The sequence below is a fragment of the Meriones unguiculatus genome, chromosome 5 (assembly GCF_030254825.1).
Source record: "Meriones unguiculatus strain TT.TT164.6M chromosome 5, Bangor_MerUng_6.1, whole genome shotgun sequence".
Taxonomy (NCBI): domain Eukaryota; kingdom Metazoa; phylum Chordata; class Mammalia; order Rodentia; family Muridae; genus Meriones; species Meriones unguiculatus.
In genome coordinates this window covers 83,840,993-83,868,898 of record NC_083353.1, presented here as the reverse complement: position 1 = coordinate 83,868,898, position 27,906 = coordinate 83,840,993, and the positions used below count along the sequence as shown (strand labels likewise).

General features: G+C 51.3%; 1 protein-coding gene across 5 annotated transcripts in view; it reads right to left on the bottom strand.

Moving 5' to 3' along the window:
• The window catches only part of Fgd5 (FYVE, RhoGEF and PH domain containing 5), a 100,327-nt gene extending 73,041 nt beyond the window's left edge, over positions 1–27,286 (bottom strand). For 3 of the 5 annotated variants that reach the window (XM_060383759.1, XM_060383758.1, XM_060383757.1), the window contains exons 1-2: positions 27,103–27,256; positions 16,994–19,745 (exon numbers count right to left, since the gene is read on the bottom strand). In XM_060383759.1, the coding sequence (XP_060239742.1) occupies positions 16,994–19,745; positions 27,103–27,115 (2,765 nt within the window). In that variant the 5' untranslated portion in view covers positions 27,116–27,256. Of the gene's footprint in view, positions 1–16,993; positions 19,746–27,102 lie in introns of all 5 variants that reach the window. The other 2 variants (XM_060383760.1, XM_060383761.1) reach the window with 2 other exon arrangements.
• Positions 27,287–27,906: the final 620 nt, after the last annotated feature.

Genomic DNA, 27,906 nt, shown 5'->3' with positions numbered 1-27,906 from the left:
GCAAAGTGCAGTGGGTGCCAGGGGGATCAGTATGGCAAGTCTGCCAGGGAAACCCCCAGGAATATAGGGGACCCAGGCACCTCGCTGCTCCGCACAGTGCTCTTGAGCTCACTATTTATGGGGCTTCTGCTATGGCAGTTCTGGGACAGGTTTGGCACGAAGACCCTTCCCTTCATACAGAGTCACAGACTAAATCAAAAAGAAAATCAATCAAGTGAGCTGTGAAGCCCAAGAAGGAAAGGCACCAACTTAGATTCTCATTCTTGAAGAAGCACCAAGTATTCAACTCTCAGGATTTTTAAATTAAGAAGGAGCATGAAACGTCATTTGATAAATTGAACAAATACTTCAAACATCTATACATAATGCCCCTGTCTTCTGTAGCCACAGTGGGGTGGAAGCTGCTGGAGCCATCAGCCCATGGCCCTGTGGGTGGAGGAGCCAGGCTCTGACATCCACTGTTCTGTCCACCTACCCACTGCCTCATCTTTGCCTTCAAAACAGTATTCAACAGGCAAGGCACCTTCGAGACTAAAGGAAAGAGGGCAAACCTCTGCTCAAGGAGCTTATGGTCTAGCAGGGAATGGTAACACAGGGATACACTCATTGTCACGAGCCAGGGAGGATGGTAGAGCTTTTATAACATATGAAAAGAACAGACTGCTTGCACTTGAGGACCAGGCTCTTGGCTCAAAGTGTGGTCTGGGAAAACACTGACGTAGAAGCTCCGGGCGGTGCAAGGGAATGGTATGATTTTCACTGACTGGTTCTGAGAGACTGTGATGAGTGCAGAGAGGCTGAGGCATGGATGAGCAAGGAAAGCCTTCCGGGTGGCTCCCCATAACCCCCCGGGGAAAAGTAAGTTAGGAATGGAGCGTATGTCCTCACAGGCTTGAGTGACACTGCAACAAAGGTCAAAGTCTTTGCTCTCGAACGTTTTCCTGTTTCTGCGGCAGGACGGGGCCATGCTCACACATTCCTATCCTCCAGGACAGCCATTCAGTCCTCCGCTGCTAACCCCTGCCATGGGGACAGTAGGCAAGGATGGAGATGCCATCCTGAGACCTGAGGCCTTTCCACAGGGGTGGAAGGCCTAGCTGGGAATACTGTGAGTTGCTCTGAGGACAGCTTGGCTTGTGTGTAGCAACATTTCTTCAGATCTCACAAAGCTGCAGCCGGAGCCGGGACACCACTAAATGAAAGCACACCCCTCGCTTGGTCTCTGCTGAGCGCCCCGCTGAGCAGAGGACTGTGCCAGACATCTGGCCCTCAGCAGCACTGGTGCTCTTCCAAGGAGAACTGCAGAAAGCATGGTCTAAAGACTGGCATGCTGGAGGACCAGGCAGGGGACCTCTAACCCCCAGGTGTGAGAAGTGGGAAGTTGGGGGCCTCACTCCTACCAGCCCAAGACAGCAATAACTCTCAGAACTCCTCCCCAACTTGTGCCCTTTCTAGATAAGTGAAAAGGACAGTTCTAGCCACGTCCTTTGGTGTGACTTTTCTTCTATCTGAAATCTTATCTTTAAGAAAGCTCTTAACTAAGCCTGCTTATCTCTTTCCTCCATCCGTTCCGTGTCTCTAGATTATGAATTATTCACACAGCCCATCTCTGTTCATCAGTCTCCATGATCCCACACAAACCAGGGCAGGACAGTGTTTAACCCAGCAGCCCTGGCACCCTTCAGCACACGCCAACCCTGTGGGAACAAATGCAGCCCAGGAATGGAGAATGACCATCTGGCACACACATGGTGGTACCACACAGTGACAACTCCCTGGTTGTCATCGTCTTTTTCTTCTTTTTTCTTTCATTTCTTTTTCTCTTTGGGTGTGGGGTGGGTAGGCAGGGACATACTATGCAGCTCTGTCTAATCTTGAACCTGCTAGAACAACTTTGAACACATAGAGACCCACCAGCCTCTGCATCCCCGGTGCTGGGATTAAAGGCGAGCACCACCACCGCATACCCTGTCTTTCTGCTTATGAATGATCTTAGTGTAGCAAAATTCCCATCACAGGAGGTCCCAACTGATCTGGCTCAGGTGATCTCTGGTCATCCGTCCGTCTAAGAGGTACCATGTCAACAGGGGTCACCCGCAACACTGCCACATCACTTGTAGAGACAGCACAAACACAGAACAAGCAGAAGAGGCTCTCTTGAGCACCCTGAAGAATAGCAAACGTGCATCACTATGAAGACACAAAGAAGAGGCTGTGAGAGAACCTGGGCCCTAAGCCGAGCTTGGCAAAGGATCCCCATAATACGGGCATGAGTTCCGATCAGTGTGTTGCTTAGCGTGTGCCCGACACTGTGCTGGCTGTCATGGCGCTGTGACACAGTGAACTTGTTTTTCTAAGTAGATGAATGCGCACTCTAACAGTAAAACGGTATAGAGCAGAAAACATTCAAGCCAGAAGGTAGCCACAGATCGCCACCCTGGACATGCTGTCCAGCATCATGCCCTGCTCACATCAGCGTTGCCTCAGACACGGGAGTGATGTGTCACGTTAGCATGGCCCGATATAACCAGAGAGGAAACTTTTCAGCTTCATTAGATTCTTAGGGGCCACCAGCATTAGTGGGGTCCATTACTAGTAGAAATATGCGGTGCGGTGCTGTCAGTTACCTACTGCTCATCCATCTGCAGAACTCACTAAGGCTGGTCTCTCAGGATGTTTGCTAATTCAGAACATGCCCTAGTTTGCCTCTCTGTCGCTGTGATGAAACGCTCAGAGCAAAAACAACTTGGAGAGGAAATGGCTTGTTTTATAGCTCATCATTGAGGGAAGCCAAAAAGAGAACCCAAGACCAGAGCTTGGAGGCAGGAACCGAAGCAGGACCATAAAGCTGCTTGCTGGCTTGCTTCCCGATTCTGCTCAGTGTACCTTCTTACACAGCCCAGTGGGCTGGGCCCTCGCCATTCAATTAGCAATCAGTAACATGTCCCACAGACATGCCCATAGGCCGATCTGTTAGAGGTGATCTTTTTTCAACTAATGTTCCCTCTTTCCAGATGTGTCAAGTTGACAATCCAGACTAGCCATCACAGTGAGTTCAATAACACAGGCGGACAGAAGGGTCACGTGAAATAAACAAGTGAAGACTCTGCAGGCGTGACACAACTATGTTCATGTTAAATGCCCCATGTCTGTTCACACCCTACAAGACCAAACAGTCTGATTATGTCCACATGGTGGGTTTGTTTGCTTTTCATTTTCAGCTCCAAATTCACTTTGTGTGTTAGGTATTGGGGGTGGAACCCAGTGCTTCAAAATGCTAGGTGAAACACCTCTCCCTTAGCCATTACCTCCTCAGCCCCTTTAGGGTTTTTATTTTATTTGTTTTCCTTAAAGATCTGAGGCAATGTCCCACTCTGTAGCTCAGACTGGCCTTGAGCTCACTCTGTGGCCAGACAGGACTTGAAATCCCCATCTCAGCTTCCCCTAGTAACCACCAGTCCCAGCCCCAACATACTTTTAAATGTGGACAAATATGCAGGGAAGCTTCACCAGAGGTGATTTAGGGCACGGTAAGCATGGAAACAAGTAGATATCCATGGCTAGACTCCATGTAGTCACTAAAAAGAACAGGACAGAGCTATGTGGCCTGGTGAGGAATGATCTCTACTCTTACAGAGTCATCTCCAGAGAGAACGTCAATATGCCTCCATCTGTGTCTAGAGAAAAGGGGGACAGGGGCCTGAAAAGATAACTCAGCAGTTAAGAGCACTGGCTGCTCTTCCAGGGGCCAATTTCCAGTAACCACGTGGTGGCTCACAACCATCTACAATGGGATCTGACCCCCTCATCTGGTGTGCATCAAGAGAGAGCATTCATATTATAAAACAAATAAAAAAATCTTTTTTAAAAAATAGAAAAGAAAGAAGGGGAAAGATCTATCTATCATCTATCTATCTATCTATCTATCTACCTACCTACCTTAAAGGTAAGGTGGATAGGCTCCTCTGCGGCCACAGAGGTGGATATGTCAGACCAACCATATAGGTCTTTAAAACTGAGAACTCGTCTGACTTGGGAGCTCACGTCTGTAATCCCAGCACTCATGCCAGAAGACAGCGCCTGCTCAATGAGACCTTGACACGGGTTCAGTGATACCCTATACAGTGAACCCAGCTAAGTCACGGGGCTTCTCAGCCACAGAAGTGAGAGAGGGAAATGAATGTGGTTTTAAACCATTAAAACAGTGGTTCCCAACCTGGGGGTCAGAAGACCCTTTCAAGGGTATCGCCTGAGACCATCAGAAAACACAGAGATTTGGATTGTGATTCATAACAGTAACAAAATTACAGTTATTAAGTAGCAATGAAAATAATTTTATGGTTGGGGGTTACTACAACATAAGGAACTGTATTAAAGGGTCGCAGTATTTGGAAGATTAAGAACCACTGCATTAAAGGTATAGTAAGCTGTAGCGCCTAGAAACAAATACGCCATCTGAACCTCAGCATAGTCCTTAGGTTCACTTGGGCAAATGTTCCATTTTGTATATAGGAAAAGAAAACACAGGACATGGGCAAGCAGCAGAGAGCTGCAGTGCCTTGGAGTAAAACAGAGCCAATGCTGCCTCTCACAGGGTGACCCGAGGCTCTCAGCCTAAAGCTAAACATCTTATGAATGATAATTGGTCGCTTCAGATGCCTAAAAACAATCACTGCCTCCGTTTCCGCAGCAGGAGCTGGACTTACATGAAAAGCATCTGAGCTTCAGGGCAAGAGAAAGGGATGGACAGAGGCAGGCAGGACCAAGGCTAAGACTTAGAGAGGCTGCCGAATGCAGGGAAAGGCTGGTCCTGAGGCCGGGGCCCCTTCACTACCACTCTGCCCCCGAGCCATTAGCTCTAATTGGTCCACTCAAAGAAGGTTAATACATGCCTGTCACCAAGGCATTGTGGGATAAATGCAGGTTGGCAGTCAGCCTTGGGGTGAGCAGTCCCCTCGCCTGGGATAACTGGGAGGCCGGCCAGGCCCCAAGCTCAGAGGACATTGTCTGGCTCTCCCCTCCACTTTCTGCAACTGCTGGGGGTGAAAGGCTCATAGTTAATCACAGGTGGTTTCAATGGAGGCTGAAAAAGGCCGGAGACAATTCAATCCTTCCACGCAGCAAGGGCAGGGCATGGTGAAGGCTAGAGTGTAGGCCTGGCAGGTGACATGCTGGGTACCCCCAGCCCCTCCTCCCTTAGACAGACTGTGGGCTGGGGCTCTCTGTCTCCCTCAGTCCCTCCCTGCATGGAGCAATCTGCCATTGGCATTTCTCTTTGGTCCCCAGAGGCCTTTGTGCAAGTAGCTCCTTACATTTGTAAAACCCTCTTACCCTTTATCACTGCAGATCCTCAAGTGTCCTGAGCCTGGCTCACATGCCAGCGGGAAGCCTGGGAATGCCTCTAGGAAGACTTCATGCCTGACCACTTCCCCTGCCCAAGATGCAGGGCAAGAAGAGTCAGATCTGTTCTGGCAGGAGGCATAAAGAGCCCTCAGTATCTCTGCTTCCTGCTTATTCAGGGTAGAGCCTGCAGTGAAATCACTGCCTGGAGTCAGACAGATTAGTTGAAACCTTAGCTTCTGCTCTCAGCCACGAGAGAGTCCTGCTCTAAGCCTGTTTCCTCACATGCACCTTGCTCCTCGGGACCTGGCTCATGGGCACTGCTCACCAGCCTGGGTGCTCTTCCTGCCACCCAGCCTCCACTAGCCTTCTCTGCCTTCTGCTTCATCACCAGGCCCCTAAACTGGTATTTACGGAGGAACTTGGGAGCAGCCTTTGGACTGCCCACACTTCTCAGGACATGCAACATGGCTGATTTTGGCTGAGTGAATGCCACAGGGCACTTACGACTGTCCCTTCCCGCAGATTGAAGCCACCAGGGAGGACTGATGTTTGTCAGGGGGCCTGTAGGGTGGAAGCCTGACAGCTTTCGGGTGTGTCCTTCTGAGATGACACAGGCCTCTCAGAAGACACCAGTTGATTTGAAGATCTTTTAACAGCTGAGCCCCCAACCCTCCTCAAAGAGCGCCAAGGACACAAGAATGAGTTGTCAGTGGTGGGAAGAGACTCTGTGAACACACGGGTGGGCAGGATGAGCACCTAGGTGAGGCTAGGAGAAGAAAGGACTCAGTGCCCCCGGTAGAGTGACCGGATCCCCCTTTCGGATGCCAGACTCCATCCTTCAGCCTGCTCGCCTGCCTCCCCTCTGCATACACAGAGCAGCCCAGCTCTCTTCCCTCCCTGCGTCTCAGAGTCCTCCTGTGTGCAAAGGTCCCAGAGCAGCCCTGTCCCTTAACAAAGCCTGGGGCCTTCAGGCAGACAAGGCTTTTCATCCCAGAAATCAAGCAGCAGCTGGCTGAACCCTTGATCCCAGCAATCTACTGACTCACTCTGCAGCTCTGAACTGGCCTTGACCTTTGGCCTCTGGCCAGCAAGGAAGTTTGCCTTTGAATAGAGACCTCCTTGGAAACCAGATGGAGCATCTGCGAGGGGCTTCCCAAAGGGAGCACGGTCAGAGACTCCCAACACTGACATCATCCTTCTTTCCTTCATGATGACCAAGAACAGCCTGAGGTGTGGCTAAGGCCTGCCACACTCCACCCTAGGTCAGAGCTGGGAGCCTGTTCTCACTCTGATACTGGTCTCAAGACAGGACACAGAGGCTTTGCAGCCCTGAGCCCTCCGTCTAATGCTGCCACCTGTAAGCAGTGTGACCCGGTCCCATACTCTAGGAACTTCCGGTCCTTCCTGCTGTTCCCCGTGGAGTCTGAAGGAACCCTTCCTTCTTCAGGTCCCCCTTCACAGGCACAATCATACCAATAGCAGTTAATTCACAGAGAGCCAACCATGTGCCAGGCCCTGCCCCAAGCCGTTGGCACACACCCTGCCTTCCCCACAGAGACTGGTTGCTTCTATCACCACATGTCAGGTGGAGTATTCTGAGAGAGCTGCTCACCTGGAGCCTACCACAGCAAACAAGACTCCTGGCCCTAATATCCTCTGACTGCCCCTGCTGGCTCCTCACAGGAATCCTGAGCAAGTACCTAAAGAACCAGCCAACTGAATAGAATGGAAATGACTTGCAAACTGTAAAGTGCCTCAAGATATGCTGTTTTATTAAGGTTCCAACTTACTGAGCATTCTGGGTTTTCTAGCCCAGATTTTGGAGTCATGAAAGGAAGTCCCTGGGCTGCCCTCTGCTTATGCAACCCAAGGCCAAAGGGGGATGACACAGCGCTGTGGGTATTCAGTCTGCCCATATGTCTCTTCCACTACGGGAGAGCCTTGCTTTTTTCCCCTGTGAAATGGGCTTGGGACACAAGGCTTACAGCACCATCGGGAGGCTCACTGATTCAGGATAGGTAATAAAACAGTGGCAGATGGCACAGCCTTTCCCCTACATATGACTTCATTTTCATTCATTTTTGTAGTTTATTTATTTATTATTGGTTGGCACATATCACAGTGCATGTGTAGATGGAGGCCAGAGGACAAATTGGGGAGTCATTTCTCTCCTTCCAGCACATGGGTCCTGGGGATCTAACTCAGGTTAGATTGGCAGGAAGCAGCTTCACCCACTGAGCCATCTCACTACTGGCCCTCGTGTTCATCCTTGTAGCAGGTGGCGAGGGGAGTGTTATACTCCTGGCACTGACTTACATACCTACCACACTTACGAATTCTCCCAAACAGAATGCAAGGCAGAGACACAGGCGGCAGGCCAGGTCTATAGACCACGGAATGAATTTCTGGTGAATAGAGTATGAAGATGTGCTCCTTGCTTATAGCTCTTATTAAGAGATGACCACCCTGCTCTTCTGAGATGAGATGGGGCTTTCCACCTGCACTACTTGGACTCAGAGGATGAGTCACAACAGTCTGCCAAGAGTGTCATCAACAGACACCAAAGCAACAACAGCAGCTAAAATGCATAGCACATTCTCAAGATGCCAAGCAAGCGTTCAAAGCTCAAAGTGACTGCTATGATAATGGCCACTTTCCCTGTTCTTCATGGATGAAGGGACCAAGGCACAAAGGTGTTAAGTAATTGACCCAAGGATGCACAGAGCAAAGGGGGTCTGAACTCAGCTAGGTGCATGGCTCTAGAGACCACTTGGGCGACCCCATAATATGAGAGCTCTCTGCAGGGTTGCTGTAGAGTGTGAGCTAGCAGACTGGTGGTGCACGCCTGTCCTCCCAGCTACTAAGGGGCTGAGGCAGGAGGGTTGAAGGTTCAAGGCCTCTCTGGGCTACAGAGTCTAAGGCTCGTCTGTGCAACTTGGATCTCACCTCAAAAACTGAAAGAAAAAAAAAACAGGCGGGAGAGGGGCTTTGGGGCTCATAGAGTAAAAGCACTTGCTGTAAAATTCTCACCACCTGAGTTCAACCCCAAAACTCATGCAAGAAGAAGAGAACTGAGTCCTGGAAATTGTCTCCTGACCTCCACATGCACACCTAAACACACACACACACACACAAGCACACAGGTACACGCTAACAAGTAAATAATAATACAACTTAAGTGAGAAGAAAAGAAAAGAGGACTGGGATTGTAGGTCAGCAGTAGAGCACTTGCCTAGCATGTTGAGACCCTGGATTCAATCCCTAGTACAGGAGGGAAGGAAGGAAGGAAGAAAGGAAGGAAGGAAGGAAAGAAGGAAGGAAGGAAGGAAGGAAGGAAGGAAGGAAGGAAGGAAGGAAGGAAGGAAGGAAGAACTTATAAACTAAACTAAACTGCAATGGCCTCTGTGCTAGAGAAACATTCCAGGCAAATATTTTATGTGGAACAGAAGCCTGTTGGGACAGAGAGCTTGAGCCCCAAGAGATGAAGTGTGGAATCAATCCCTACCCACTGCTGCAGTTTGCAGGCAACTCCACAGGGACTTGTGTATTCTGCAGGGACAGAGCACTAGTCCCCTCCAAGCCTGCTTCCCATGCTTGATTTCAGTGAGTCTGTCAAGAGGGCAATGTGAATGAGAGGGGCCTTGAGGGACCTCCTGTGGCCTCCTGTGGCCTCCTGGCCTCTCCTAGGCTGCAGGGCAGGTATCGCTTCCCCGTTCCATCCACCCTGCTGTTGATGGTGGTGACAGCTCTGACTTCCTGACCTGCAGATTCTCTTGTGCTTGATCTCTGACCATGACGGGGGAGCTTGTCACTTCCCAAGTCTGCCTGGCTGGACGCATCTAATACACCACTGTAAAACCCAGGTCGTTGAGTAGACTCCACTGCAGGGCAGAATTTCAGTTTCTGTAACTCATTTTCTTAATTGATCATGGAAGCAAGTCTGAAATTTCAAGTTCTTGGGTCATGTCTGGACCTGGAGAAATTCCCCCTGGGCTCTAGCCAGGGCTCTGAACCAACCCTGTGTATGTGGAGAGCCGGTCTGTTTACATGGAGATCAGCCACATCATCACAGAAAACAATCTCAGCCACATCATCACAGAAAACAAAAGATGCTGGTCCACATGAACAGGGTCAGAGGCCCAGGCTGTACCTCTGAGGCCAGAGAGCCTTGCCACTTCCTGCAGCAGCTGACATGGCACTTGGGCCCCAGGGCCACCTGCAGCCTGCAAAGACCATGGCTCCTGAATATTCTCAAGAAGCCACACAGAGCGCATTCTGTCTCCAGACATGGGTAATAGGCTACCCAAGGGCTTTCCCCAAGCATGACCAGCCACTCTGAGGTAGTGTCATCTTGCACATAGCCTGTGCCTTTACCCCTGTGATGGTCAGTGTTACCCTCTCTATATTTGGATTTAGGGGGATGGTGATGGTAGGACTCCAACCCATGGCCTTGCACATGCTAGGTAAGCACTTACCACGGAGCCACGGCTTTGGCCTTAGGTAGGCACAAGTGAGTGCAGACATTACAAGTTGCCTTACTCTGAGCAGTGATGACGTTCTAAAGACTCACACTCCACTGTGGCATCCTACCTTCACCCATGCGAGCGGAGGCCAGTTCCAGTAGGTAAACCAGAAAGAAGGGGAAAACAGACCAACAGACATGCCCCATTTGGTCCTGTCTACTGCCTTACAAACCCTGCCACTATTCTTAACCTCGGTTTCTTCCTCTTCTCTCCCCAACAGGACATTCAGCAAGTTGAATGAGGTGATACCCACAGAGTTGGGTAGGGTCCTTGCTGTATAACTAGAAGTATGGTGCTGGAAACTTCAGGGGACTATCCTGGCCCTGCTGTTGATCAACTAAGTGCCTTGGCTGCTTTGTTCAACCATTTCCTGCCTCATCTTCTCATCTGTCAATACAGAGTCAAAACAGCACCTCAGGGTGGTATCCACGACTCATCCAGTTAATACAGAGCCATCTACAGTGCTGGGGTATATCGTGAGCTCTGCAAGGCCCCAGTACCGCAAGTACCCCTATAAAGCACGGGCTGGCAGAGCTGCTGTTGGAAGCCCAGGAAAGTACTTGACATGTCTCATCTACAACTACCTGTCAGCCCAGAGATGAAGCTGGAACAGGTTGGGCAAGTGGGGCTCAGGTCCCATGAAATGGGTCAGAGCCTATGTTAGGTCATTCTCTCCTCATGTCGTTCTGCCCACCACAGTTGGGTCATTGGTGGCAATCAAGTGCCATCAGCCACCCTGAGGAGGTTAGACTCGGCAGAGCTGAAGGTCACTCTTCTCTCAGCTGTGACTGCAGCTATGATGGAGCACCAACAAACCACACAGACCGAAGCGGAGGGCCCTACCGCCATGCCTCAATCCCTAGTCATTTTGACATCTCCCTATGGAGTCTTTTTTCCTCCATCGACAATGAGTATGCTCACTCTCTCTTCTTCTAAACCTTGCACAGCTCCCCACTGCTCACAGAGCAAACTGCTTCCTATAGAAAGTACCAATTCAGCAACATTCCTTTTTAAGACTCCTCCCAGTTTTTTTCTCCATCTTCCCTTCCTCTGACAGAGTGGCTGTGCCAACACTACCATCTAAAAAGGCACTCAGAGCAACTCAGAACTACTCGCTGTAGAGTGGGCAGAGGAAGGAGAAGCACCTGAAACCACCTGCCCAGAACAACCTCGCTGAAGACAGACCCCAGACTTCAATCCAGAGGGCAGAAACCCACAGGATGGCAGACACTGTCAAATTACCTGCAAACCTGACTGAACATACGTCCCAGGTAAAATAGTCCTGAGTGTCGGCATGATGCGGACAGCTTTGGAGTCTGTGAGTCGACCTTCCATTACTATAACTTGAGAGCACTAACTTACAAAGTCAAAGGACACTCTGGCTCAGCTCTGAAAGAGCCAACCCATGCTTCACAGGCCCCTTTGCTGTGTTGAGACAGAAATCACGGCCCTTGTGCAAGGTGGGGCAGAGCTGCTCACCTGTGGTCAGAGAGCAAAAGAGGAGCGAAAGGAAGGTCCTGTGTGCTAGGAAACCTCCCATTGGCCTCACCGCTTAAATTCCCATCACTGGGGATGGGCAGATGGTTCGGTGGTTAAAGGGCCCACCACCCAAGCTTGACAATCCAAATTTGGATCTTTAGAACCCATATAAAAGCTGGATACAGCAAGCTAGCACAATCCCAGTGCTCCTGAGGGGAGAAGGCAGCAGAGACGGAAATCCCTAGAGGCTCACTGGCCAGCCTAGTCTATGCAGCAAAAGTGAATGAGGAAGGACCCTCTCTGAGTCAAGGTGAAAGATGAGGATGGACACCCAAGATTATACTTTGATCTCCCTATGTATGCTGTGGCACACACAAATGTGCACACACACACAGACGGATTACACCATGTACCTGAGCACATGTGGTCTATACCACTTCCCAATAGCTCCAAGCCTGGAATGCATAAGGGTCACCCCAAATCTAAAGGACAGCAGAGCCTCATGTACTCACAGAAATATCTCAGGTAAAGTCCAAGGCCTCCATCAGTCCCAACCTCACGTTCCCCGTTACTTCTTACATCCCCGCCCAGCCAGCCTCCTGCCTCCTAAGTCTTAGGATCAACGCCCTCCATCCCCGCTGTTCCCTCCACCTGGGATGCCCCTCCCTTGAGGGCAGCTGACCACTGCCCCACGTTGACATGGCCTCTCAAGCATCACCTCCTCAGAGAAGCCTTCCCTGACTGCCTGGCTGGGAATGTCCCTGGCAGCAGCTGCTCTCTATCCAGGACACATCTCTTTTCTCTTTCCAGAGCTATGCTGGTCTTGCTGACCAACGTTTCTGGGCTGAGTCTCCCAGGGACATCAGCAGCTCTCCCGGGTGAGGCCCTTGTCCATCTCCCCACCACAGCGCGGAAGCTCAGACAGTACTGGCAGTAGCAACACACTGAACAACCACACCCACACGAGGTACTATGGACTTCTCCCTCTGGGCGGGTCTGGCGCAGGACAGGCTCATCCCACGGAGCAGGCAGGGACAAGTGAGAGCCACACAAATGCAGGCTGGATCATAGCCTCTGATCTCCTCAGGGGCTCAGCTGGTCCCTGAGACCATTCTACACGGTCGACCAAAGGACTCCTACCACGAAATTGTCTGCTATTAGACAGACAATTCCCGCTCTTCCCACAGGGAAGCCCCAACTTTATGAAGTGAAAATCACGTTGTGATTAACAATCAGGGTTTCATCTACATTATAGTTGGGGAAAAAAAAAAGAAGAATGGCTTGGGGGAGGGGATTAATACCACACTAGTAATGTTCCAATAAGCATGTTCCTGACACAATTTTCTTATTAGGGTCGTTCCCTGTAAATTTTATTGCATTTAATTAAAAATTATTGCTAAAAGAAACAGCTGCAGATGGTCTTATTTTAAGTCAGAAAATTAAAAACCGAATCTTCTCATCAGTCAATTTCAACAAGCCGCACGGCCGCGTGCTCGCACGTGCTGGTCTTGAGATTCTGATGATCTTTATGACAGTTCCAGGTCCCTCCGACGGAATTTAATGAAAGCACCGCGTGAGTTCATTTGTCAAAAACATAATGATTGTGTAAGGCTGCTGAGGTAGACTGTGCTAGGAGACTTGAAGGCCCGCCACAGGGCTCTCAGCACGGTGGGGCTGTCAGCAGGAGGCCAAGCGGCCACTCCCTCCTACTCTCACTCAGGCTACAAATCACCTTTGTTTACAGGGACACAGGGAACAGCAGTGGCTGCAAGCCTGGCTGTGGCTATAAGAGATGGAAGCAGTCTGCTGATGCTACAGTGCAAGAATGCTGGGGGTGGGGCTGGAGGGGCCTTACGGAATTCTGTGCTAGACTTCTTGGCCAGCCTGCCTGCAGACTCACCCCCCCAACCCCAACCCGCCAGGGTTGTTCAGCTCATAACTTTCATGTTAAAGACTTGAGCTCTTAGGATTTTTCCCCATGTCTTTAATGGGAAATAACCCCAAACCCTTATTTATTTGGGATTGGAAACACTGTCAAAGACTCACAAGAGAAGAAAAAGACCAAGGCAGGGACCATCTATGGGACACCAGAGGTGACTGCTGCTGCTGAAGAATGAGGGGGCTGCACAGATGTCCTGGAGACGGAGCCCCACTTCTACCCCTCCCTCACCATAGCGAGTTTTTGTCTTCATCGCCTTGTGAGGGAGCCACACAGTAACAGCCCTAAACTAATATACCTGCCCTGTGTCTTTGCCAACATCTGGCAGGAAGCACACTATGGCCTTCCTGTGCCCACAGGGATGCTCAGAGTCATACAGCTTGTCCAAGAGCTGTCCCACACACCTGACATCCACCATCACTGCATGCTGGACCTTCTATTGGCATGGGACTGCAGTGCTCAGACCAGTCACCTAACAAAAGACAGTTCTTCCCTCCCCCACCCCGCCCCCAGGCTTGAAAGTACCATGTCACCATAGAAATCCAGCTCAGCTCCTAGCCGGCGAACCACAGGTCCTATGGGAAAGGTACAAGTCACCAACAGAGACACCTGACTGGTGAGGCCACACAGCATCCTGCCAGAAACAGAGTTCATTCAGAGAAAAGTCTGTCGGGGATGCACTTCAAATTAAGAGATGACAAAGTCCATTACAAACATACTTTGTGAAATGAAAGGGAGGAGGGGTTCCTATTACTTCCCTGCTCAAAACACTGTCTCTGTGCTTGAAAGGCCAGAGGGAAGCAACTGCAAAAAGGGGACTTCCCCACCACCCCTGGCCCAGGCTATGCCAGATTCAGGTCAAAAGCCATGTTCTAAGCAGCCAGCTCAGCCCTGTTTCTTGGAGAAAAACTCTCGTGGGAAGTAGCGCTGGTTCTAGATGACAGAAAGCAGCCTTAGTTCTAGGTGGCAGGCCTTAGCACCTTCCAAGTGCTCTGCGTCCTCTGACCACAGTAAGTCAAGCCTGGGTGGCCAGGGTGAGCCTCTCTCCACCTGATTCAGAAACTAGGCCTTGGGTTCACAGCCTGCAAAGTAACAACCTCAGGTTAGACTGATCCTAACATAATTTATCTAATTTTTACTAGTACTGTTCTACTTACAGTCTTGGGCACGTTTACTCCACCTCCCCTCACCAACTTCCCTTCATCCCTTTCTGAGGTGAAGATGAGCTGACTTGAAGAAGAAGTTCCCTCCCATCCCCTGGCCAGAGGCAAACGGGGCCCTCGGCCATTTCCTAAGCACACAGCTCATTCTGGGACCTTGGTCAGGAAGTTGTCTCCAGAGGATGTGTCCTGTCTCCTTTCACTGTCTCGACAGTGATCTTGGCTTCTTACCCTCACTCTAAACAAGGCGTGGGGCAGGAGAACCTGCCTTGCTTCCACCTGTTTCCTCTGTTCTCCAACCCCAGGCACCCAGCTCCCTCTTTGTTCGATTTGCCCTCTGCCTCACTCAAAACGCCCATTCAGGTGAAGCCCCACACCATCCCCAGCCTCTCACCTGCCCAGGCCTGCCGTGCCTAGAGCTCGGATTTTCTCCTCTGTTTTCATCTGTCTACCAACAGGAAGTGAAGAGAGACAAGCTCTCTGACTGACTGACCTTGAGAGTCACCCAGTCCGGTCCCTGGTGGAACAGCCCCAGATGCAAGCTAACAGGGAAAGCACACAGCAGCAGTACTTGGCACATGCTGATCAAGACCCTGGACCATTAGCATTTTCTTGGATAGTTCATTCTGTGTTGTGGACCTCTCCTTTTATGTCTGGGGGAAGGGAAAGTACAGAAGAAGGCAATGGCCTTTGCAAATGGCCAAGCGTCTGTGTACTGCATAACCCCATGGTGCATGTAGGCGTGCGTGGGTATGCGCGCGTACGCGTGTGCTCACATGTAATTCCCCATATAAAAGGGGAAGGACCTACCTGCGTACAGCCTGTATAACCCAGCTCGGCACTCCTAAGCATAACTCACTGCAAATTCTTACGACAGGCGTCAGGAAGTCTAGGTCCCGGCACGGATTCCTCCCAAACTTGTGAGGCCTTAGGCAAATCCCTTTCCTTCTCAGATCCTCAGCTTTCACTTCCATAGCGGAACTCAGTGATGTCTGAAACTTCCTTCAACGATAAAAACGTGACTCTACAGAAGTGTACTTTAATCTTTGAAAAGCCATCACCCCAAAGATGAAACCAGCCAACTTATCTGCCTTGAGTGAAGAGGGGATGTCAACAGGGCAGGGATGGGACATGGGGGGTGCTGCCTCGGTTACACACAAAAAACTTCCAAGGAAGTGGTGGTGCACACCTCTAATCCCAGCACTCAGGAGACAGAGGCAGGCAGATCTCTGAGCTTGAGGTCAGTCTAATCTACACAGTGAGTTCCAACACAGCCAGGGCTACACAGAGAAACCCTGTCTTTGGAAAACAGCAAAACCAACTTCCTATTATTCAGCAGTCCAAGGCCCTGGCGAGGGAATGCTGGGAAATAGTGAGTTCTCAGCGCCTAGGGGAAGTCAAGAACCAGCTACCTGGACACCTGCCTATTAGGCCTGAAGATTTTGTGTTTCAAACTTGGTCTTGTGCTAAGAAGTAGAAATTGGCTGGAACTAGCTGGGGCCATGTGATCTACCCTTTTCGTGCTCCACCTTAAACTCAGTCCCTCTCCAGCGCCGGCGTCTACTTTCATTCTGGTAAATAAACCCTGGTGTCACAGGAAGAACTGATATAGTGTGGGTGCAGGGAGAACCCAAGTGAGAACCACACGGAATACTCCAGAGAATGAAGCTGGCACACCTCACCAGTCTTCCCCAGGCCAGAGGCAGCTCCCCGGGCGTTCGTTTCATCAGCTACCAGCAGGCAGCATGACTGAGGCCCCCACACAAGAAAGAACCCTGGGGCTCCCCTATTAAACCATAACCACGGGGCACTGCTGACGACTCAGATCACAGTCCCCAGCGTGGTGCAAGCAAGCAAGGTGGCGGGTCCTGTCTAAGCTGCCGCCATGCTGCATAAGGTCCAGGTAAGCTAAGTGAGGGCCTCACAGCCAGAGGGAAGGGAGGCGCAGAACTCCACTATGGTTCAATATCCCCAGTGTTCCGCTCCCGCCTTCAAAGTGATCCAGTTTTTAAGAATCAGCTTAGATGCACCTCGTCAAGACTTCTATTCAGGATTCTGCTCGAGGCACTATGAGCTCTTTGGATAGTTTAAATAAATTGTCTTTTCTAGCTCTCTGTGTACACAGTAAGAAGGTATCAATCAATTGGGGTATTTTCCTAATGGAGAAAGATATTTCATTTGGCAAGATTCCAGAACCTTCTCCATGAGTTGCTTTGTGCGTGTGCATGTGTGTGTGTGTGTGTGTGTGTGTGTGTGTGTGTGTGAAAGCCATCTCCCTTAGACGATAGAACTGTCCCCTTAATAATCAGCATTTTTATATCATAAGCTCACACAGAAAATCTACTCTGATCTTTGCAAACATTCTAGTGTGAGAAGCATGAGCCCCACTTTGAAGGTCAAGAGACAGTGGTTCAGGGAGGTAGAGCTACTCACCCCAAGTCACACAGCTAGAAAGAAACAGAGTCCATGAAGCATTCCACCCCCCACCCCCCTTGGCTGCCTCAGACAGTTAGGCCCACGCTCTGAGAAAGGACCCGTGGCTCACATACCTCTCAGCTTCCTGCTCTGAACCCTGCTGCTTGCTCTCAAAGGCATTGAAGCTGCTCATGTCCACATAGCCATCGTTTTCATTCGCGGTGGACAGGGCTCTACTCTGTTCTTCAAACAGCTTTGTGAAGGTGCCGGCCCGCGCCGGCCTGCGGGGTGGGATCTGGATGTTCTCGTAATCCGAGTTCATGGCTGGGATGTTCTCATAGTCCGAAGTGTCGGCGTTGGGGAATGAAATGGACCTTGGCTTGGTGAGCGGCAGAGGAAGAAAGGGCGGCCTCGAGCGGTCTTCAAAGGACTCTACCCTGGACACCGTCCTGCTGAAGGGGACACCTTTCCTCTTGCCATCCCTGTAGAAGATGAGAGCGGCCGGTGAGTCGGAGGCCCGGAGCTTTCCAGTGCGACACTTGAGCTGGGGTGAGTTGCTGAGGCTCCTGCGGTCCAGCTCCAGGACCCTGGCTGGACCATGGTAGCTGGACTCGGAGGAGGACCTGGAAGACGACAGGCTCATGTCCACGTGCGCTTTGCTCTCTGTCTTCTTCCTGAACGTCAGCTCCAGGAAGCGCTTGAAGGAGGATTTCTTCTTCTTGGAGGCCTTTTCCAGGGTGTCTCCATCTATCAGGAGTGAGGGCGAGCTCTTGGTGATGGGTTTCTTCGTGATGCAGGCCAGGTCGAAAGGGGGTGGGATGTCAACCACGGAGGATGGCGTGGAGGTACCACTGGACGGTAGGTGGCTGCGCTGTGAGAAGCTACCAGAGGAGCCAATGGCGCCTGGCAGAGACAGGTTGTCTTCTTTCCTCCTCAAACGGTGGATGTCCAGCCCGGCTCCCTCTGGCTCCCGGAACATGGACAGCGGACTCTCCCGGCCTTCTATAGAGAAGGACCTCGGGTACAGAGTGAATGCTCTGGGCTTGGCCGGCAAGGCCCGGCCAGACTCAGGGGGCTTCCCCTCTGGCAACATACCCATCTTTCTCACCTCCTCGCTGGCATCTCTGATGCCCCTGGCTGATGAACAGGCTTCTGGTCCTGTTTCCTCTAGAACAGTTTCTGGAACATGACCAACCACCTTCCCAGAGTGGGGGCGGGCCCTTGCGGCCATATTCTTCCTGTCCACTGGGACCAGGCCCCCCTCAGAGTCCCCTTCCTCCCATGTACTGTACCCACTCAGAGGGCCTGATGCAGCCTGGGCATCTGACTGTGCTCCCTCTCCGAGACTCAGCAAGCCAACTCCCATCACGTAGGGGCTGCTGAGTGCATCATCTGTGGCGTCCTCATCCTCTGGCACGACTACCACATCAGGAACAAGGGGCCCCTCTCCGGCTCCATCCTGCAGGAAATCATGCTGGCTAGGTGAAGGGCCAGTGCTGGGAACCTGCTCTGGGCAGATCTCACACCCTGGCTCCTGCCCCTTGGCTGTCTGGTCAAGGGAATAGCTGTTATTGCAGAAGGAGGTGCTCTCGGTTGGGAAGAGCTCATAGGGACTTTCTGTGAGCGTGGGTGCGAAATCCTCCTCCACGCTGTCGCTCTCGAAGGGAATGATCTGACAGTTCTCCTCGGCAGGGTCCTCCTGCACAGGGTCTCCATCCTCTCCAGGGTCCCCTCCCACCTCCATGGTGGCTGTTTCCCTGTTACAGGCTTCCTCCGCTTCCTCGGTTTCCTCGGCTTCCTCGTCACAATTGGGTGGCTCCTCCTGCTCTACCTGGTCCCCACCTTCTGCAGCATCTTCACAGTCCTCCTCAAAGGCCTCAGGGCTGTCAGTTGCTGCCTCTTGCTCCTGGACATCTAGGGACACCTCCTCATTCTCAGGGAACCCCATGCTGGCATCCTCTGTGCTCTGACCAGTATCCGGATTGGGCACCCCAGGTTCTGTATTGTTGCAGCCATCTTCACTACCCTCTTCTACTTCCCCAGGAGTCTCAGGGGGCCCTGTCTCGCAACAGGGAATGTCAGAGGACTCAACGCTCACAGGTGTGAGAACGATCTCTCTGTGGAAGGGATCCTCTCCATCCCAGCATGCCCTGTCATCAAGGTTGTACACCTGCTCTTTCACCTCCTCTTCGTCCTCCTCCTCCTCTTCCTCCACCTCCTTATCTTCCTCCTCTTCCTCCTTATCCTCTTCTTCACTCATGGGCTGCTCCTCCATGTCTGGGCCCTGGCTGCAATCCCCTTCACCTCTTTCACTGTCTCTGTTTGGTGCCCCTTGATCTGGAGCTGTTGGGGTCCCATCTGTCTCTGGATCATGATCACAGTCTTCTTCGCCTTCCAGAGTGTGCCCCATGCCTTCCTCACTGTCTCTGCTGGGTGCCTCTTCATCTGGAGCTGCCAGGTTCCCCTCAGTTCCCATCTGCTCTGTACCATGCTCCTGGACGTCTTCTTCAAACCCCTGCTCCGCAGTAGCCCCATCTACGGGAGCATCTTCTCTCTGCGGGACCCTGGGGACCACGATGTACTCTTCATCAGTCTCCAGCTCAGAGCAGTTCAGGGTGGAGTGGTGCCCATCATATAGGCCCCGGTCCTTGCAGAGCAGCCTCCCATTGCTGCATTTGCTGAGGCTGTTGTTCAGGTGCACCCCAGCGCCGTACTCACTGGAGCCAGTCAGCCTGGGCTTGGGAGCGATGGGGGGTTTGGGGCCCCTGGACATGGAGTTGGGACTGGGGAAACTGTCGGGCCTGGGTGAGGGGGGAAACTTGGCTGCTGGTGAGGAAGGGCTGGTGGTAACCTTTGGCTTGGGAGCAACTGGTGGTTTTGGTGAGTCTAAAGGTCAAAAACGGAGAAAAAGAGAGAGAGGCAAAAAAACACAATTAACTTCTACTCAAAATCTTTTTACATAGCCTGATGAGGGAAGGATGGAGGAGAGTCCCCAGCTCTGTGACTTGTCTCAGACTTTCATCCTGTCTCCCACATCCTCAAACTCCTTTAACAGGGTGGGATGTAGCTTCATTAATAGAACGCTTGCACAGTGTGCAGGAAGCCCTAAATTTGATTCCTAGCCTCCCACAAGCCTATAATCCCAGCCCTGAAGAGGTAGAGGTTAGAGAATCAAAAGTTCAAGGCCAGCCTGCACTACATGAGACCCTATCTGAAAAACAGAAAGTCCTTGACCTAATATTAGCAGGTCATTCTGTGACTAGGGGAACAAAGCTTCCTCCACAGTCCAGCTAACAAGAACCAGCTGAACAAAATCCTATGTGCCTTGAACAACGTGCCAAGATCTTTTCATTCATTCACCAGAAAAACTACTTATTGAATGATCTCTGTGTATCCTGCCACCATGAGAAAAAAAGATGAATTTGATGGCCAGGTCCCAGGGTCCTCATGGAGCTGGTATTCATCAGCACCCTAACCAAGTGGCCAGCACTGCCGATGAGAAGCTTTCATGGTCTCCAGAGGAGAATCCACTGGGGAGTTAGGACACGGGAGAGAGCTGTAGCCCCTTAGGATGCTATGGTTGAACAGACATTGCTTCATCTACAAGAACGACACACCAAGAACATATGACTCTGTTCTGAGCTTTAACTGAGGAGGTCTGTGTATTTTCAGAGTGTCCAGCTAGCACCCTTAAGTGTCATGGAAGAAAGGATATGGTATGTACCGAAAGGGGTAGCTACAAAAGGCTGTGTCTCTCTTGGATGCTGAGGCACATAGACTGGTGGGTGAAAGACGCCTCTGCAGAGTACACAGGCATCAGGACTTAGCCAGGAATGACTGCCGTGGCTGGGAGGCCTCTGGGAGGAGGTGAACCCCTGATAAGTTTTGCAGGATAGCGTAGGGCAAGAAGCAGACCAACGGCACAGTTTCCAAGGTCCTGTGTCTCTCCTCAGCAACCAGCAGTGCCTACTTCCAGGCCTCTCTGCCTGGTCCTCCCATCTCAATGTATACCTCAGTGAAATGAACTTTTCAGACATGTAACTCCATGCTGGTACCTTCACTTCAGAACTGAGGCTTGAATCCCACTTCCCTTGGACAGGCCTCATTTACAGTCTATTCTTGCTGAGGTCCCTGAGTGTGACAGGAGCTCCAGATGCCAGTCTGGTCCTGACCCAGGAGAAGAGGACTGGGGTTCTCTCAGCCAACAACTCTCTTCCTCAGCATTTGAGCCTACTCATATGCTGTTCTAATCAAGGGCCACAGTAATCACTGCATGCAATTTTTACAAAGCCTTACTAGGTAGATCTTAGGCTGGCATCAAATTCATGATTCTTATGCCTCAGTCTCCAGAATCTATAATTACAGGTGTGCGCGACATCATGTCCAGCTCCACACATATTTTCAGTCCTCTCACAGCATATTATAAAGTAAATGTCAGATATGGGACTCATCCCAGGAACCCCATCTACTCAAGAACCTGAAAGAGGAAGATAATTTGAGCCCAAAGGTTCATCATCCAGACTGGAAAATGCAGAGAAACCCATCTTTAAAAAAAAAAAAGTGAGTAAGAACTAGGTGAAAGTCACGTTAACAATCTAATTTACTCGGCCAGGGGCATGGTGGCATGTACCGTTAGTCCCAGTGCTCAAAGGTTAGGCAGATCTCTGTTAGTTCAAAGTCAGCCTGGTTTGTATAAGGAGTTCCAGGCCCACAAGGTTACATAGTGAGACCCTGCCTCAAAACAAATAAACAGCAGCAACAACAAAAAACACAATATATTTTTATGTAACTCAGTATATCCAAACATATCCAAACAGGGCATAGCAGTAATCCCAGAACTTGGGAGGCAGAGGCAGAAGGATCAGGAGTTCAAGGCCAGTTACATAAGACCTGTCTCAAAAAAAAAAAAGTAGGGGGCCAAGGAGATAGCCCAGTCGATAAGGTGCTTACCATGCAATCATGAAGACCTGAATTCAATCCCTAGAATTCACATAAAAGACACCACCTTCAAAGGCCTCACCAAAGTTCACCAACTCAGCCTTAGGTCAACCACATCAGCCCCCAGGCCTGCTCAGGTGTCAGAACTACCAGAGTTACCAAGCCCAAATGATTCCTGGTTTAGAAAAATACTCCTCAAACTGGTAATATATATATATATATATACATGTATACACATACATATATATAATTTATGTTTAACAAGATAAGCTCTAGCCACTGGTCCCTGTTAGGTAACAGTTAGCTGAGCTAGGTTCAAACCTTGGCTTGGCCACTTAGGAGTTGTAGAACTGAGCTTCAGTTTTACCATCTGTAAAACGGGGACAGCATAGAGCTCCCCTTTCAGGTACCGTCAAGATAGAAAACATACACAGAAGACAGAAGTGCCTCCTGCCTGACATTTGCATGAAAGGAACTGCTCACACAGAGCACCTGTTGCTCTGGGGTGGGGCATCCTCCTTGCGCCTCCCTCCATCTTTCCAGCACGAGTCCAGCCCGATCTGGTATACCATTTGATAGCAACTGGCAGTTCCCAACAGCAGGTGTCTGAGGTTGGCATGACTTATTCTTCAGGGGTAGAGACTTTCATTTCTCATCTCTAACAGGTGGCATTTCACACGGGCACCGTGAGACATGACCGAGGAACAGACAGACTGTGAAAAATGACTGTCACCCTGGCTGCATTGCCCCCACTCCCAACCCATCCTTCATCCAATCAAGCTATTGATCTGTGGGTGCCTGTTCCTTGAGAAAGGTTATGTTGGGGTCTGAGGCGTGATTCTGCAAGAAAATGCCTCTGTGCAGGAGCCCGGGGGACAAGAAGCACTCCGTGTCTACCCTGCAGCCAGTGCTTCCGTGTGTCCTCTCTGAGGTCGAGGTGACTTGCCCCTCCCTGGCAGCTGGCTGGTTGTGAGGTCACTCAGCAAGGTCAGAGTGACCCTGGAGGAGAACCTGGGTTTCCTACATCCAAGTCCAGCCATCTAACCCTCTGCCTCTCCTTTTCCCACAGAGAGTCTTCCCAACATTGGAACCATAGTATCAGTGAAAAGGGTAAATCCAGGGAAACTGAGGCAGAGAAATTACGGGCAGATGGGGCATGTGTCAAACGCAGGGTCTGGGCGTAACTAACTACTGTGTGACTAGAGGACTCCATCAGTTCCCACGTCGTTCCCTTTACTCCAGTTCCATGAGATGATATAAGCCGTGCTGCTATCCTGTGTGGGAGCCTAGTCTAGCGTTTCTGGAAACACCAACAAACACCCTTGGTCTCACTGAGGGAACATGAAAGAGGTAGACTGGAAGGGAGAAGCTGGGACTCATTAGTATGGCCAAGAGATAGGAGGGGAGCCAGTACTTTCAGGAACGAACAGCACAGTAGTAGGAGGGGCAGGACATGAGGCTTGGCCTTGATACCTGGGCTTTTTCACAGGGGCTTAAGGAGCAGGGTAAGTAAGAGGACTTAAACCAGAAGACACATCTATGTAAGCTAAACACACCGACATGGATGGGACTGGTGAGGGAGGTAAGGGACCAGGAGGGAGACTCTCAAACCACTCCAGGCTGTAGTGATGGAGCCTGGACCAGGCTGCCACTACAAGGAATCAGATTCCAATGATGAAACAGAACTGAGAGGGAGGATGTATCTATCCATGGGGCAGGCATGGATGTGAAAGAAAGAACAATTCTCAGATAATGCTGAAGTTTAAACCTGAGCACCTGGAAGAGTAACATTAGACCAATTTACTTGCAACAGCCAAGATGGCCAGGGCTGGGAAGAGAGACCCAGGATTCTAGTTTGCACAAGTCCAAGTGAGTTATTTATACACCTAGTAGAGATGTCCAATGGGCTCTGGGCTCCAGAGGTTGGCCTGCCACAGGTGGACGTGGTGGGATGTGATAGAAGACATGGGCAGGGAGAAGTAGGGCCCAGGAGGGAGTCCTAGGGGTCCTGACCATCAAAGGAGACTGAGGAGGGTGAGAGAAACCCAAGTGTGCACACAAAAGCAGCCTGGCTCGCTCTTGCCCGCCGCCCTGGCAGGTGGAGCGCCTACCTCCAGGATTGAGTCTGCTATCTTTGAGCAACAATGAAGGAGATGCAAAGGGACTGGAGTCACAATGAGAGAAAACCCAAAGACAGGAGGTCAGCACAGGTGACAATGTGTGCAGAGCCCAGAGGCAACAACAAGCCTTCAGGGTTGGGCGCATCCTTGTTGCTGAGTTTTAGAGCTTGGGAGGTGAGGTGAAGCCAGCGCTGGGATTGCTCCTCTGGGCTGAGATTAAGTTCCTGATCATGGAACCAAGCACGGACCTGGCTGGTGCACCCTCTGGCTGCTTGAGAGCCTTCTCTCTCCCTACAGGTAATATGCCCTCTCTCAGTCCCCAAAGCCCAAGGCTCCTGGTGATTTGCCACACACTGCCGGGATGGTACAACTGCAGAGCATCCCTTTAGGCAAAATGCTAACTAAGGGATGGGCACAGAAAGAAAGAGCATTTCAATAGTGCCTGATGATACAAATCACTCCCAGCCAGCTCCCCGTAGTAGCTGCTATTTTCTCTCTCTATTTTAATTAAATATCTGTCACTCACACATTCATGCTTGCTGCTCCCACACAGCCACGCAAGAGTCAGGTTAGATAGAGTCTGAGAAGGAGCCCTGGACAGGCAGCCAGGAGCCTTAGCCTCCATTCCCAGCTAAGCCACTAACTGGAGGTGTCACCTGGGCCAAGTCTCTCCCCTCCCCATGCCTTGGTTTCTCTACCTGTAGAGTAAAGGGACTGGACCAAAAAAGTTAATCTCCCCAGCTCTTCCAACTCAGGGGCTTCCTGCAACATCTTCTGATACTCTGACATCCGTCCCCAGGTCTGTTTCACCTGCCATTCCCTCCACTCCCCCTGGAGCAGCACTCATGACCATATGTTGCAAGAGCAATTATCTTCCCATTTCACCTTGCAATGCATCTTAATTTAACATCCATTCCTAGGTGCCTGCTGGAGAGCCCAAGCCAAGCCCTCTGGTTTCTAATTAGGTTGCTGTTAAGCTTGTCCAGTGATCCACAACAGGGCACTTCCCAGGAAGACAGCGGGAGACAGAGTAGGGAGAAACCTGGGGTCTGGTACTAGCCCATCCATACATAGCTGTGTGGTCTCAGACACAACCCTTTGCCTCTGGAAGCCACAGCTTCTTTTCTGAGGAAAGAAAGAACTATCCACCTTTTCATGGGACAATTGAGAGTTTGAAGAAACTAACAGACACAAAACACTGGACAAAGTCAAGAGGCAAACATTCCCTATGAACCAACAAGGTAGACCTGGATTTGAAAACAAAATGTGTCTGTAACTGGACTGCCTGTGTTTCAATCCTGTCTTGCCCCCTGAACAGGTCAGTATACCTCAGTTTCCAATTATCAGGTTTCTTTGGATACTAACTAAACTGACAGAAGAAAATACATCTTAGTGGTAACCATTTCATTGTAAGTTCCTGGGAAATATGAGTTCAGTGGTTGCTTATGATGGATGCTTTTCTGGTCAATTTATTGTTAGTTAATAATGACAAGTAGTCAGAGACAGATCTTTATTTGTCATATAGATAAACTGAGGGGCAGCAGTTAAGAAACCTGTTCAAGGCCACATAAGCATATGGTGGCTCTGAGATTCAGCCCCAGGGAGTCCTGGTGCTCTGAGATCAGGAGACTCCCAGCATGGCATCATGGACCCACCAGACATCGTGGGAGACTATCATACTGAAAAGGGAATCATGTCCACAGATACAAATTACAGGGCAGCTAGATCTAAAAGTGTCCACTGCCAAGGTTCCCTGGGGCCAAACCTACCTCTCAATTTGTTCTGATTGCCTCCATCCTTCAGATTCTTAGGGAAGGAGGGCCTGCTCCAGCCTCCTGCAGGAAAATGCGGGGAAGCTAGGCTGGCTCTCTCCATTGTTACCAAGCAGTTTTGTTAGGAGGGTAGGGAAAGCTGGCCTCTCTCTGTCCAGGCCAAGCCAGCACCACAGAAGGAAGCCTTCCCCAGACAGCAGTGGGTGGCCAGGCCTTGGGACCCTGTTCCAGTCCCCTCTACTCCCATACAGTGATATTCCTCCTTATACCCCTCCCCCAATTATGTTACCTACATTAATTATCAGGTCTCCACACCCTCAGCAATGCCAATGCCTGGACACAGGGAGGTGGCTGTCCTACCCAGCCTGTTGTTAAGACCAGCCCAATGTCTCCAGCCGAACCTTGCTTCCAAGACAATGACTGTTTTCAGTAAAATAATCTTAAAAACAAGAAAGCCCCAACACACACACACACCACACCACTACCACCACTAGCAGCAGCAGGATATGGTTCCAAGACAGGCAAAATGGTGGCTTCCTGTTTCTTTGGGGATGTGTGTTGGGAGTGTGGCATTGGACAGGGTGTTTGGTGAGGAAGGGGGCTCCCCTTGTGCTCAGTGATAGCAGTGAAAGAAAGCAGGGCGGGACTGCTCTTAGCAGGAGCAGGTGGGTCTTCTTAGCTAGGATTACTTGCCAGCAGATGGTCATCTCTGAGAACTTTCTGGCTTTCCTGAGCACAGCAGTTGGGAACCCAGATTCCAGGCACCGCCCGCCCATCCGACTGGGGCTCACTCTCTCAATCTGCTAAATGGCACTCCTCAGCAGAGATCGCTTAAATTTCTTTGAGAACACTTGTGTTTCCCGGAATCCCTGATCCGGTGAAGTCTGATTCACAGACTGGGAGGCAAGGGGTGGGGGGTAGTGAGAGGGACGCTGTTGCGCCTGGGAAAGGAGTAAGCTCTAGATCCCGGCCTCGGGCCGGTAGTGGGTCTGAGCAGGGGGTTTTTAAGAGGGGTGCGCCCAGAGGAACAGCTCAGGCTTCCTAGCTCAACCAAGGGGCTCCCGGCATCTGATGGCAGAGCGGGGTGTGTCGGGTCCTAGAGTGCCAGAACAGACTCTGGCGTCGGGGACCTTAGCGGATCCGCCCCGGGGCCAGGCGCGGCCACCAACGGGCTAACGAGGACCTGCTGGGACCCAGAGGACAGAGGGGAAGAACTGGAGGGGTCACGACTAGGTCGATTTGGAGGGAGGGGTGTCCTTCACGGTTTCTAAGGGGACCCTTCCTAGGGAACAACGGCGGGGTGCGTGGGACAGAACCCCGAACTCTCGGGCTGCTGGAGAGGGGATCCCGGGTCCCGCAGGCTCCACTGGCAGCGCCTGCCGCCGGTGCGCGGAAGGCAGCGCGGGCTCTTACCTGCTCTGTGCATCTTCCACCGTGGAGCCCGAGGCTGGTCGCCGCGTGCAGGTCCGTCTGTCGGAGGAGTCCCACTGCCGCCCAGTATACCGCGCCCGCGCCCGCCCGGCCCGGCCCGCCCCGGGCGCAGCACTCCGCGGCAAGGCGAGGGGCGCTGGGCGCGGGGCTCGGGCGGGGCGGGGCGTCCGCTCAAGCTCGGGGCTCCAGGCTCCGGCCGCGCCTCCGCCCCCTCCTAGATGTTTCCTCCCGCTCCCGAGAGGAAGGCTTTTTTTTTCTTTTCTTTTTTTTTTTTTTTTTTTTGTGCTGTCAGAGACCGAGGGTCCCGGCGTCCCCGCGCACACTTAAAGGGGCCGGGACTATGATCAAGGAGACCTAAGGAGCTGTACAAGGCTTAGGGACAGAGACCATCTACCCCTTTATTTTCAGATTTGGATGTTCATTCGGTCTGGGCTAGGCTCTGTGCTGACCACGGGATATCTGGATGGCTACAAGTTCTTGTCCTCACGGAGCTCAGATGAGGAGGTCGTTGGGGACAGAAGACAATTAAACTTAACAGACACCATAGCAAAGCACACCGGCTGTGAGGAAAACCAGCTGAGGCTCTCCACCACCAGAACTCAGGGAGAGTGTGTGAAATGTGCATTTCCGGGCCCTCATCAGACTCAGAACCAGAGCAACTGCCAACACTTCTGGGAAAGCTAAAGCCAGAACCACCGGCGCAGAGTACGGATGGCTGTCTAATCAGCCGTCACCTCTTGGAGGTGGCTGGAAAGGGACATCTGGTCGCTGAGGAGGCTTGACTCA